This window comes from Sceloporus undulatus, chromosome 5 (genome assembly GCF_019175285.1).
Source record: "Sceloporus undulatus isolate JIND9_A2432 ecotype Alabama chromosome 5, SceUnd_v1.1, whole genome shotgun sequence".
Taxonomy (NCBI): domain Eukaryota; kingdom Metazoa; phylum Chordata; class Lepidosauria; order Squamata; family Phrynosomatidae; genus Sceloporus; species Sceloporus undulatus.
In genome coordinates this window covers 83,231,239-83,244,373 of record NC_056526.1, presented here as the reverse complement: position 1 = coordinate 83,244,373, position 13,135 = coordinate 83,231,239, and the positions used below count along the sequence as shown (strand labels likewise).

At 37.8% G+C, this 13,135-nt stretch overlaps 1 protein-coding gene across 4 annotated transcripts in view; it reads right to left on the bottom strand.

Moving 5' to 3' along the window:
* ATXN7L1 (ataxin 7 like 1) overlaps nt 1–13,135 on the bottom strand; it is a 102,649-nt gene that overhangs the window by 25,914 nt on the left and 63,600 nt on the right. For all 4 annotated transcript variants that reach the window (XM_042467073.1, XM_042467075.1, XM_042467074.1 and 1 more), the window contains 2 exons: nt 11,821–12,043; nt 1,707–1,987 (listed from right to left, as the gene is read on the bottom strand). In XM_042467073.1, coding sequence (XP_042323007.1) covers nt 1,707–1,987; nt 11,821–12,043 — 504 coding nt within the window. The remainder of the gene's footprint in view (nt 1–1,706; nt 1,988–11,820; nt 12,044–13,135) is intronic.

Below are 13,135 nucleotides of genomic sequence, written 5' to 3'. Positions count from 1 at the left end.
CACCATCATCAATCACCATCATCAATCACCATCATCATCCACCTTTCTTTCCCATTTCTATAAAGACTCATGATGTCTTATAATTAAAATATACAAAAAATTGAAAGCAGACGCCCCAAAATGCCTTCCTGTCTTCATTCCTTGCTTTCTTTTCTTTTCTGTCTTCTATTGTCCTATTCGCTAAATCACATAGTTCTAATTCTGTCTCCTACTTGTTCCATTCATTTCTCAAACATTCCTCTCCTTTACTACCACAGGATATATAAAGTTTATACAATAATTATTACCCTTTCATTTAAAAAGATGGTTGAAAGCAGTCCCTTCCCTTTTCTCCTGCTTCTTTAACTACTCTTCCCAATCCTCTAAAACATTTTTCTATCCTTCTACCCTTTTCTTTTATATCTAAAACCAACTGCTAATCTCAACTACATCAGACTCATTAAATCAGAGGAACTTACAAAAATACTGACTTAGCAAGCTCCCACTGATTCAGTACATCACTCCAGTCAGAATTAGGAATTGGATTTAGATCAATATTTCAAGAGACAGGACCTGCCTTTACCTTTCAGATTTATAATGTCTAGATTTTAAGCACTTTTGAAAATACATTATTTTCACCTTAATTTTTAATGTTTAACAGCCCACATCACTAATACTAGGCCAACCCCACCAAATTCCCCATGGGGCTTCTGCAATGATGAATAAACATTACTGATTATGAAAAAAACAAAACCTAACATTTGCTTTTTGGTTAAAATGTTTAAAATCAACTAGAGTGACCCTTTTACTCAAAAAAAGTAAGAAGCAATGTCATTACTTTCAACACATTACTTCTGACAAATGAGTAAACACTACTACTAGTAGTAGTGTTTACTACTGGCTCCCTGATATCTTTTCACAGAACAATTGTACAATTGATATTCATTTTTTTTTTCTTTAGAAAGCATGCTATCTTTTGGTCATCACTAACACATGTAGGATAACATCCATTTTCTTCTCACATTGGAGTATGCAGTTAAGAATTCAGTAGTTAGTAGTATTTGGAGTTCATGATTGCCAGCTGAAATGCAGTGAGCAAGAATGATTTCATTATAGCAGCTTATTTTAAGAAAAAACTTTTGTTATAACACAGGTATGAAGGATCACATGAAGGAAATGCTGACAGATGAAACACCAAATAAGACACCTACCTTATCCCAGAAAGGAAGAACTGGGAGCAAACTGATTGCTTAACAGTCATGGATGACCCATACTGTTTATTCAAATATGACAATGTTTGAGTTAGACCTAAGGAAGATTCCCTCCTTCTGTAAGAAGGAGGCAACCTTTGGATCAAATTCATTATGTTGAAGTATGGGTGAATGGGAGAACAGTCAAGAAGTAGCTCTGGGTTTTTCTTTTGAGAGATTCATCTTTGGTTTTATACCATTTTTTTTTTTGTTTAGTTCATGGACACTATATTATATCTTTGCCAAATTAAGCATAAGGCTAACACACCGATGTGTGAAATCAGAGGCAAGATGAACTTAAATTTTATTGACTAGAAATTAGGAAGGTAAAAATACCGGACATGAATGAGTGGGAGAAGAGGATACAATCGGAATTTTAACAGCGACAAGATATGAGAAATTGCTCGCTGCTCAGCAACAGACAGTACCAATGAAGAATGATGGGAACTAGTTAAGTCATGCTACAATGCAACTTACCTGAAACTCTCTTGTAAGACTTGTTACTGTTTTTAGTGCCATTTTGGTGCTTCTTGTCTATTGATGGAGCTATAACTCCTTTGCCGTTCAGAATCTTTTCTGGTGATGGTGGCACTGATTTAGATGTCAAAGCAGATTTAATTGGAGCAGGTATGGTGGATGAAGAGGCTGAGGAGGAGGTGGTGATGGTGGTAGTGGTTGTAGAGTTCATTTTAACATTGGCACCATCTGCCTTCACTAGGTTAGGAATTTTCTCTAGACTGACTACAGGAACAGGAACACTGAAACACCAAAGAAAAAGTCTTCAAGATGTGTTTTCTGTACCATGCTATTCTATTCCATGCTATACATACAGTCTATTGACTTTCCTCTATGTTTTGTTTCAATAACAAATTAGTGTTGCTATTGCCATCAACACTAACCATGGAATTAAGCCCAAAACGGCACACTTAGTAGCATTTTTCATTCACATTTTAATAAATAGTTTCACTAAATGACCAGTTTTTGGAGAGGAAGAACCAAGGTATTGTAGGAATCAAGAAAATGGATCTAGAAAACTCATACACGTGCTTTAAAAATCTTGTCATCCTGCAAACTACTTATACCTATTCTTGAAATACTGTAAATATTATGTGTTGTCCCCTTTAAACTAGGTTTACTTCTCTGTATGCTGCAGAACTCTTTCAAGGAGAGTAGCAGAACTTTAAAACAGATTAACATATTCAAAATGACCCAAATTAAAGAACCTGATACAGAATAAAAGCCCTACAGATTTTGTCAATATCCCTTTAGTAATATCAATGTTCAATAAATTTGGCATATCCAAATTACCTTGACTATAAGCCATAACTCTCTAACATGCTTTTTAAAAACAAAAGAGTAAGACACATTTATCTCTAAAACATTGTTTATGACATTCACTACTTTATTAAAGGTGAATAAAATTTCCCTACACAAGTGAGCACACAATTAAAAATACTGCCTAGTTCACAAGTGCAATATTTTGTTATGCATCTGCCCAAATGCAAGACTGAGGAAAGGATCTCATCCGATTCTTTTTCCTCCCAACCTTTTGTGCAAATTCCTAAAGGAATTATGTCCTTTCTGACATGCTGTTCTACAATAATTACACAAATAATTTAACATTTTTAGATAACAGGTTTAACAACTGTTTAATATTATTCAGACACAGGTTATATGTGTGTGCTTGTGGGTATAGGCATGCCCACACACTCACACAGAAATTGAACTAGGGACTTAAAAGTGAAGAACGCAGACAGGTAAAGAAACCAGCAGCTCATAACTGTGTAAGCCCCTTGTGGCCAGAAAACTTTACAGAGGGCTAGGTACAACTGAAAGTGTGAAATAAATATTTAGGGCTATTTAAGTAAAAGAGTGCTAAACATGGTAAACTGCAATGACCAGTGAAAATTCAAAATATTATGTAATTTTCATGCTGAGCACGCCTATCACTAATAAAAAAAACACTGTCAATTATTCCATTTTTTCCCAATTTTTTTTTAATGGAAAGGAAAAGGATGGATGAAGTAGTAAGAAGCATAGCATGGGCCCCAAAAATCTTTCTTATCTCATGTATAAGTAAGATCTATGCTTCCTATACTATTTTTTTTTTTGCCAGAATCCTACATCACCAATTACTTAATGTTACTTTCTGTATATTTAATTAAGTAGCAGAGGTGCTACCAAACAGTGAAGTCACCAGAACGAATGCCTCTGCACCAGTGTGCAACACACACTCCTGTGCCATGTTCATCCATGAACGATGCACATCAGGCACTTTGCTGATTCTGTTACATAGTAACATAACAGCAGCCCTCTACTGGATACGGATGTTACAAAAACTGCCCAGTTTTAAGTCTTGCATATGTAAGTTCACTTACAGTGATACAACTTCAGTACAGTATTCCAGTCATTATCTGTTTCCATGCCACAATGATACCACCCATAAAGATAATTCACGACTGAAAGAACAGTAATGTCATTATTTTTACTTTTAAAATGTCCCTGCAGCTGTGAATATGGTTATTATTTCTTCAGTTGCATGATAAGGAAATATTTTATATTCGTATCAGTGCATAATTTTAAAAGGAGCCCACTTAGAGAACTTAATACAGACGTACTTTCAGGTATTTTGTAATAAGGAGCCATAGTTCTAAAACATATTTATCCTACAGCTACTTATATCAGCTCTGTTTATGTTTTTGTTGTCCATTGCCAGACATTGATGGTAAATGATATTAATTATTTATGAAGATAAACTTATTTCAAACAGGTCCATCCCTACTATGTACATTTGGTATGTATTTCAAGGGTTAAAGCAAAGCATCATTTTAAAGGTTTGGTGTGAGTGACTGTATGTGACTGCATTATGAAAACTATATGATTGCAAAAAAAAAGTGATGCTAAAGTAACTATATAATTCTTGAAACATCTCCTTTCCTTCCAAAAAAAAAGAAGAAAGAAAGAAAGAAAGAAAGAAAGGAAAAAAGAAAGAAAGAAAGAAAGAGGAAAGGGAAGGGAAGAAAAAGAAAGGGAGCCTTAAAGCTAAACTAAAACTCCAACCCGATATATTCAGAGTAAAGGAAACAAAACATCCAGTTAGTAGGATTTAAAGTCTATCCTAGCAATTAAGTTCTAGTTGAGAAAGTGGATTTGGGACATAGTTGGGATCAGTAATTTGCTAGTACTCTGCAAACAGAAAAGACACGTAGTACATGACTGATACTATTATCCTTCAGCTGATATCTCATCATTATCTTTTCAAGAGCTGTATTTTTGAATATTTGATACATAGGAGGTATGAAAAAATCTGCAAGAAAAAGTTTAATCACACATTAATAAATACATATGTATTTCACCCTTCCTCTCAGGAGTTAAGGATATGATATATGCAATATGCCATCCTCATTCTGCGAAGGACAGGTTCCGAAAGAGAACCTGACCCAAAGTCACCAGTGGAGTTTCATGTTGAAGTGGTTCTCCCTGATATGGTACTAACACTCTAACCAGTACAACCTGCTGCCTTGTCTGTCTTGGTTTTGCTTCATGTATTTCTGTACATATTTACCAATTTCCAAAACAAAATAAAAGAAAACTGACAGGAGAATAAACTCATTTCAAATATATGATGTAGGAGGAGAGTTCTGAGAATACCCCATGACTGCCAAAAAGAAAACTAAATGGTTCCTTAAACAAATAAAGCATGAATCTCTCAAGAATCCAATATGTTAAACTAAGACTATCGTTCTTTGGTCAAATAATATGATTTGGAGCAGTCCCTCAATGGAAGCAGTATAGTTTTCTTAGATTTCATAACTGACTTGAGTCTAGCAGTCCTATCATTTCCCTAGAAATAACAAGTTTAGGAAGGACAATACATCTTCCAGCTATTAAGAATTTATACTAAAAAATAGAAATTAGCTTCCTACTTATGGGTTCCATGGAAGCCCTACTTACTATAAGGAAGCCAGCATGCTAGTTCCTAATGCTCCCTCTTGTAGTGTAAGTAACAAAACAAAATACAGTAGTCAGCCCAGGGTTTATTAGCACCATATCACAATGTAGGATGAGCTTATTTCTCACCCAACTAATTGGAGAAACAAGTAAAAGATACCCTGAATTCTTTATGTGGTTTGCTGCAAGAAAAACAAACCGGACCACCACAACAAATGAAACATGGACTTCTAGCAGGAGCAATTAGGGACCAAGAGTAATGACAATGTAAATTTGACCACTATTGCTATAAGCATTTAAGCAGCAACCTTACTTCACCCAATACAGAAGGGTTTCACCCCCTTCAGTTAATAATTCATAAATGCCAAAGGTTACCTCACTGTTTTTGGATGAGTCTCCAAAACATTTTAAGAATGAATGCTTCTGATCCCATTTTAAAAGACATTCAAATGTACCAGAGAGCTACTGTAGTTTATATTACCAAGATTACTGTATATATTTGTGTATAGGTCAACCTGGTATATAAGTCGAGAATAGGTCTGGGGGCCAAAAATCTGGTTTTTAATATGACTCATGGATAAGTTCAGGGTAAAACTTAAGGGCATGTAACCAAGGATATAAAGGATATCCTGCTTGCTCTTCTTGCGTCTTCCCAGCGCAGCTGCCCCCTCCGGATATGGAGATACAACTCATATTGTTTCACACAGTGGACTTGGTTGTCATATTGCCAAAACAGCTGTATCATGGTGGAACCGAAGACTGACCAAGCAAGATATTGGCAGACATAGCAGTCTAGATGACTTGATGCTATTCTATGATTGATGGCTTTCTTGTTATCTGTTCTAAACAAATGAAAGACCTGAAGGCTCTTATCAGGACCAAAGATACTCCTAACCCCGTCGCCTGGTTTGCATGAAGTCACAACTGTCCACTTTACTAAATGCCAAGCAATCCTTGAGATAAATTGATATGCTGGTGGAAGCAGAAGCTCCTGCAGGCTTCATAACAGTAAAGATCAGTTACTTGGTTTCACATAAAGACAGACATCATCCTGAAACACACATCTGCACTCCTCATGTGTAGAGGACATGCACAGCTCAGTTCAACACAACCAGCCCAAAAATGAATTTAAAAAGTGACTTCACATTTCTGTTGTTTTTACAGTTTAATGAGAGACAAAATTACACTCAAACACTTAAAATGGAAAGGTCACATACATGCAGTGCAGTCCTAAACCTGTTTACTCAGAGGTAAGTCCCAGAGAGGCCAACAGGGTTTACTCCCAAGTGTGTATGCACACTCCACAGAACAGAGGCCTTACTTCTTTCGAAACAAAAAACACAAAACAGTAACACATTTGCCTTAAACTGCTAGTCTCTACTCATTCAGACAGATAATTATGAAATCAGACGGAATGACTAGCTTGTAATAACTACTGCAACTCTCATCCAAGGCAATGAACATGCTGCCAAAGAAAATGAAACTATTCTGTTTAACAACTAATACAGAGGATCTCCAAAAAAAAAAGGGTGAGCGAATAAGAGGCATCAAGTGCAACAAGACTGTCAATCAGATACATGCTTCCTCCTGTTTGTCAAGACAGGAAAAGGCATGATTGCTGTTTTTAACAGCCTGTTCCCATGGAGGGGGATGAAGCAGAAGCAGGCATAGCTAAGCAGTATAGATGCTTCTTCAAGCTTTCACTGGTCAGATGATGAAAATATTCAACTCTCTGGCTCCACAGTCAGCAATGGTGTGATTAAAGGGGGAAACGCAAGGAAGCACAGCTCAACGTCCTTCAGGACAGCAGCAATAGAGTTACTGCCAGAATGCCAGGGTAACTGATGGTCCCTCCCTGCTTGGTATAGTGAATGAAGTGATAAGGCTTTCAGATCTCATTGTTTGTTAACAATCAGCACACAGACCACAGAGACCAGGAATACAAGCAATAATGGCTGTATACGTCCTTTTTTCTTGGATGAGGTTCCTAATTCATTTTAGTATTTTAAATTGTAACATTTCTCCACATGATTGTTTGCTTTTCTCTGCATGATTGTTTGCATTTCTCAGATGGGCACTTGGGAGATCCCGAGTAGTCGCCACTCTGCCATGGAACTCACTAGGGACCCTGAGCCACTCTCTCAGCCTGGTCTACATTGAAGGGTTGTTGAAAGACTAAAGGGAGGAGGAGAGCTAAGCATGTTGTCTTGGGTTCACCAGAGGAAAAGTGGGATAAGCTGAGAAAATAAACAAACATGGCTACTCAGTATATCGTATTAGGTATAATGGAACTAAATTCCAAGGAGGCAAACATAGGATTGCAGCATCTGTTTAAGCACACACAGAAAACACGCAACAATCATGATGAGGTCAATGCAAGAATAATCCTCTTAATGCATACAATGAAATGCTTCCCTCTTCTGTGCTCACATGAAAAGGTTCAAAGATACTGAATGAGGTGAGGAGGTGGCAAGACCCATATTCTGATTCCTAAGCCCCAAGATGTTCAGGTTTTGCACTTCACCATTCAGAAGCAAGGGTGAAAAGAAAAAAGAAAGGGCAAGTTGGTATCAGACAGTGATGTGTTGCTGAAAGAGGCAAAGAACAAGGCAGCAGAGATGAAACAGAGAGAAACTACTGGTACTTTTTGGAACTATAGTCATCCCTCCCTGTGTGCAGACTTGAGATCTGCAGTCTTGATTACTCATGGACAGCAAGCGGCGAGTGAACAAAATGGTGCGTGTGTCCGTACCGCATACACAAGAGTGTGCAACCATTGAAATGAATGAGACTTCAATATTGGCGATTTTTCCAATTCAGGGGTGTATGTGTGTGTTCAGAATGGATCCTCCGCAAATCAGAAGGGACAACTGTATACACTTTAGCAGCCATTTCATACTACAAGATTATAGCACTGTGATTCCACTGTAACTGCCATGGTTGCATGGGTTTTTGTAGTCTGGTAAGATAAAAGTAAAGGTGGACGGTGTCTCATAAAATGGCTCCTCCTACTTGGAAGACCACTAACACAAAGCTGAAAAGGTACAAAAATAGGGACATGGAGAATGATCAGAGCTTGGAATACCTTCATTGAGAAGAAAGGCATAAGCAATCGGTGCTTTAAAAAAACAGCAGGGAGCAGACAAATGAAAAAGAAATTTATAAAATAATCAGTGGGATCATAAAAAGTAGACAGAGAAAAACTTTGACTCTCCTCACTGTTATTTTATTATCCAACATCTTAGCAGTAAACACAGGACTAGAAAGCAGGGGAAAGTACCTCTTTATACAGGGTGTAATTCACTTACAAAAATCTACATGCACAAAGTACATCAAGGGACATCGGCCAGATGGATTTAAAAGGGAATTAAACAAATTAATTATCTATCAGTGGGTTATTAGCTTTGATTGGAGCTAAGACATAACATAAATTTCTTTGGTAACTATTTACTTTTTACAGGGGTGTCACTAAGGGGATGGGGGACTCCCTAGGTGACTCCCTAAGCAGCGAGTGACACCACTGCTCTCCAAACATCTGTCTTTCGGCAGAAATAGGCTGTGGCATTCATTTGCATTCCCTTCAAAACACTGCAGTCAGTGTGAACAAGGCTCAGTGGAAGGAGAAAGAAGATGCCCCAGGTTTTTTTAAAAAAAATTAAATTTACATTTAATTTTTAATTTTTTTTAAATTAAAAAGAAATTAAAAAACCTAAAACTAAAAGAATCCTTTAAAAATAACATCTTACCAAATTTTCATCTCAACCACAAGAAACTATGTACATATAAATATATTTTGGCTATGCATATCATATTGTAATTCAAAAGTATAATTTTAATTTTGCTAGTGGTTTATGTCACAACTATTACTATTATATTCAGTGATATACCGAAATTATAATTTATGAGTAACAAGATTTAAAAAAGCATTACAATTGATTATGTATGGTATAGTATGGGATGAGGTCAATGGGGATGTGTGGCACACTGAGTTACCACACCGGATGACACCAACCGTAGTGATGCCACTGCCTTTTTACATAACAAGCTTATGCCTGTTATGGCAATGGCTGTAGTTCTCCATTTTTAGTGTAATGGGAACAGATTTACTCCTGGTACTCATCATTACTAATGTGTATGCTGGCTCTGTTTAGGCAATGGCAGGGGATAAGAGGAAAAGCCACATGGAGGCTATCTCATGCTGCAGCCAGGACTAAGGATGAAAATGAGAGAGAGAAAGAGAGAGAGAGAGAGAGAGAGAGAGAGAGAGAATATGAAATGACAACATGATCTACATTGGAGACTCAAGTTAGTTAGAAATTTTTTTAAATGTATTTTTACAAAGTTAGCTTGCCTTTTTGTTATGAGTTAAGTTTGTTCACTACATGAATACTCATTAGAAATATGTCAGTCCCTACAGAACATGGATGGGAAAAGTCTCACTCTCCAAAGTCCTTTCTGATGCCTTACCTCCAAACATAAAATCTTATGTTCCCCATACTGTTTTAGGCTCCAGAAAAGCCTTTTCGAAAACAGAAAGTAAACCACAATGTAGCTCTCTACGGCCCCACACAAGGCTAATGCAATTACCTAATACCTGATAGTGGCCCGCCCCAATATAGAAATACAGATAACCTGGCACTTACTTGATGTGTTGGACTAGAGCTGACAATATGTTGTAATATATGTTTTCCATAATGATGCTGTTTGTGTGTATTGTGTAATTTGAGATACGTTCAAACACAGAAAAAGCAAGGAATAGAAGTTTTCTTGGTTTATGACTCTAACAGATCAGCCTTGACTAGTGGTAGACACACTGAAGCCCCTTCTGCATTACTGAGGAAATATTGATATACAGTATACAAATGTAAGGAAAAGGTTCAGGCTTCTGTATCATCCAAACTCTTCTATGATCAACTCAAGGGCCATTAAACAGTAAAAGGTAACAGCATAATTGGCTAAAGGTCTTAACAGTTTAAATGAAAAAAACAGAAGACCAGGCACACTGAGATAATCACAGGATTATGATCCTATACGGTAGTCATTCTTTTCAAAAACATAACTAGAAACCTCATTTTTACATGTCCTTGCACACTAAGGCTGTGGCCTTGGGCACCTGGAAATAAAAGCCCCATTAAGTACTGATGGACCTGGATTCCAAGGTAACACATATAGGATTGGGATGTCAATCAGGAGAGTGGCATGAAGGAACAAATACACTGGACTTAAAAAAATTTCCAATCCACATATAGGCGCGTTACAGACGGCCCAGAAGGGGCCGTCTTGTGCCGCCGCCAGTTGCAGCGTCCGAGAACCGGAGCAGCCAAATGGCGCAGTTCCCGGATGCTGCCATGAAGGAGCGTGAAAATCCTTCTTGCTTCCTGGAAGAGACGCTGCGAGGCGCTAGTCGCGCACTTGCGGCGTCATTTCCGGGGCACAACATGCGGATGCAGAGCGTCCGTTACATCAAGATGGCGGCGGCCGTGTGGAACGGCCGCCGCCATTTGTTATGGACTCAGTCTGTGCTAGGGTTAGGGACGTCTGGAAGAGACGCCCCTTTCTAACCCTAGCACGGACTAAGGCTGTCCTAGGGTGCCCGTTTATAAAGGGCCATAATGAAGTACTTCTATGCTGCTGTATGCCTGTATTTTAGGTTCTGCTAGGATATGTCTGCAATGCTGGAAGTGAGCAGGGTGGATGCACAGCACCAATACACCTCAGAGTCTTACACTCAGCACTGCACTTGCATCAGAGCCAATGGAGACAATAAGTAGAGCCTCTGTCATTGTAAAAGTTGCTTTGCCTAAATTACATATGAAAAATAAAAATATTTTGAAATGAACTATACATTAGCATATAGATTTCCCCCATCTCCTGCTTCAGGGTCATCATTTGGAGCAGTACACAGTTTTTATTCTTCAAGAAATATTTTAAGACTTCTTAAATGCCTCTATTTTAAAACATCTCATGGCAGCCTATAACCTGTTAACAATTCAACACTCTTAAAAACTGCACAAATATTACAAAATTAGTAACAGAGCAGCAAAAGATAAAGCAGCATAACAGTAAAGGATCAGCTAAAATATTCCTTGAAATCAATCAAAAGGAGCCATCAATCACCAATGCAGACAGGCCCTCACAAAGATGTCCGTCTCCTTAGCAGTCAATCCTGCTGATCTGAAGGGTATTCATAATTATGTTAGGCCACATAGCCGATCACAGTATAACAGTGCAATCCTATATGTGTACTGTACTCAGAAAGAAGTCACACTGAATTCAATGTGGCTTCATATCCTGAACAAGCTTACTCAAAAGTCAAGCTAGCTATGAAGATAAACACAAGATTTACACATTTTCATCTCACTTGAAAACAGGAAAACTGCTTAGATAGAATTAAGATCATGATCTACAAATGTCATGAGTGAAGGTAAAAAACACTATCTTGGCACAACATGAAACAAGATGTCTCCCATGTAATTTTCTATTTCATACATCCTATTATTAAAACCTTTTTACTCAAGCCCAACTTCAGAAGAATCCTGTTATTCAGTTACATAGAAAAGATGAGGGAAATCAATGTAAGAAGTATTGAGAAACAATTGGGGGGGGAGTGAGATAAAGATCTGATCGAACAGCAACTTACCAAGGTTTATCCCTTGATACTTTTGAAGAAAATACCATGTGCTGTTTGCTAGAGGAGGTAATTAGATTGTCTTTGGGCGTTCTGAATGGCTTTGAGTTGTTGTTGACAAGGTTATGGCCGCTGATACAGGATTTCGGTTTCATATGTATTAGTGATGCCCTGGAATTGCAGGGTGGAGAAGCTGGAGATGGAGAAGGTTTACACATTGAACCGTGTCTTCGTTCTACAACAGGAGAAAAAAAAATACCAAAGACACTAAATAGACAAAATAAATGCAGACAGAAAAGAAAGAAATCCAAGATATACAGAAATCGTAAATTCAGAATATTTCTACATCACATTGATTTGCTAGAAATACAGATATTATACAGTTGGCCACACTAATACACTTAGTATGCATTGCCACACTGTTGTCAGGGCAACACCTGGTGAAGCAATGCCAATGGTTGCTGCAGAAATGCCTTTTTAATAGTGTTGTGGAGCAAGTACATGGCAGCCAGTTGGGAGCTAATGTACTGCTAACTTACTGAAACAACCTGCCAATCAATCAGTCAAACTATCAATATTAACCATACTTCAAGTGTGCTTCTCAGCTTAAATAACTGCAGTGGACCACATCTATGCAATTACATGCACCTAAGTATAGTATCTTAAGGGCTTAAATACACTAAAGGCATCAGATCCTGTCTGATCTTGGAAGCTAAGCACAGTCAGCCCTGGTTAATCCTTGAATGGGAGACCATCATAAGTGGGGTCACCATCACTTGTCAGGCAACTTGAAGGCACATGCATACACACATAGCATTATAGCTGAGTACATGCAAGCTGGATCATGGTCAGTTACAATTTTGAAACTGCCCTAAACCTTGTGTACTTGTTACCAATGATTTTCAGCACACACAAAATAATGTACTACAATCTGTAACCCTCAAATATGAGCCTTATCTTTTGCTCATGCACAGTTACAGTTTGCACACACGCCAGTTCTCATTGGGGGGCAATAATTACCACATTACAGGAAATCCACATTCTATTTTTTGCAATGAGAAGGAAACAGAGTTTAGTTCAAATAACTGAAGCTTTATGATAGCCCAAAGTGTTTACACAGACAACACGTGCATACTTATATATTGTTGTAACAACCAATAAAAAACAAAAGATGACAAAATAGAGGTAATTAATTCTTATCTAGCCCTGGAGCAAAGCAACAGGCCCAAGTAATGGACACCTAAAAGTCAATTTCTGTCAAGCTAGCACAAGGGGAAGAATGGAAAAGATACCTGAAGGTCCAAGGTCAAAACCCTCCCTCTCAACA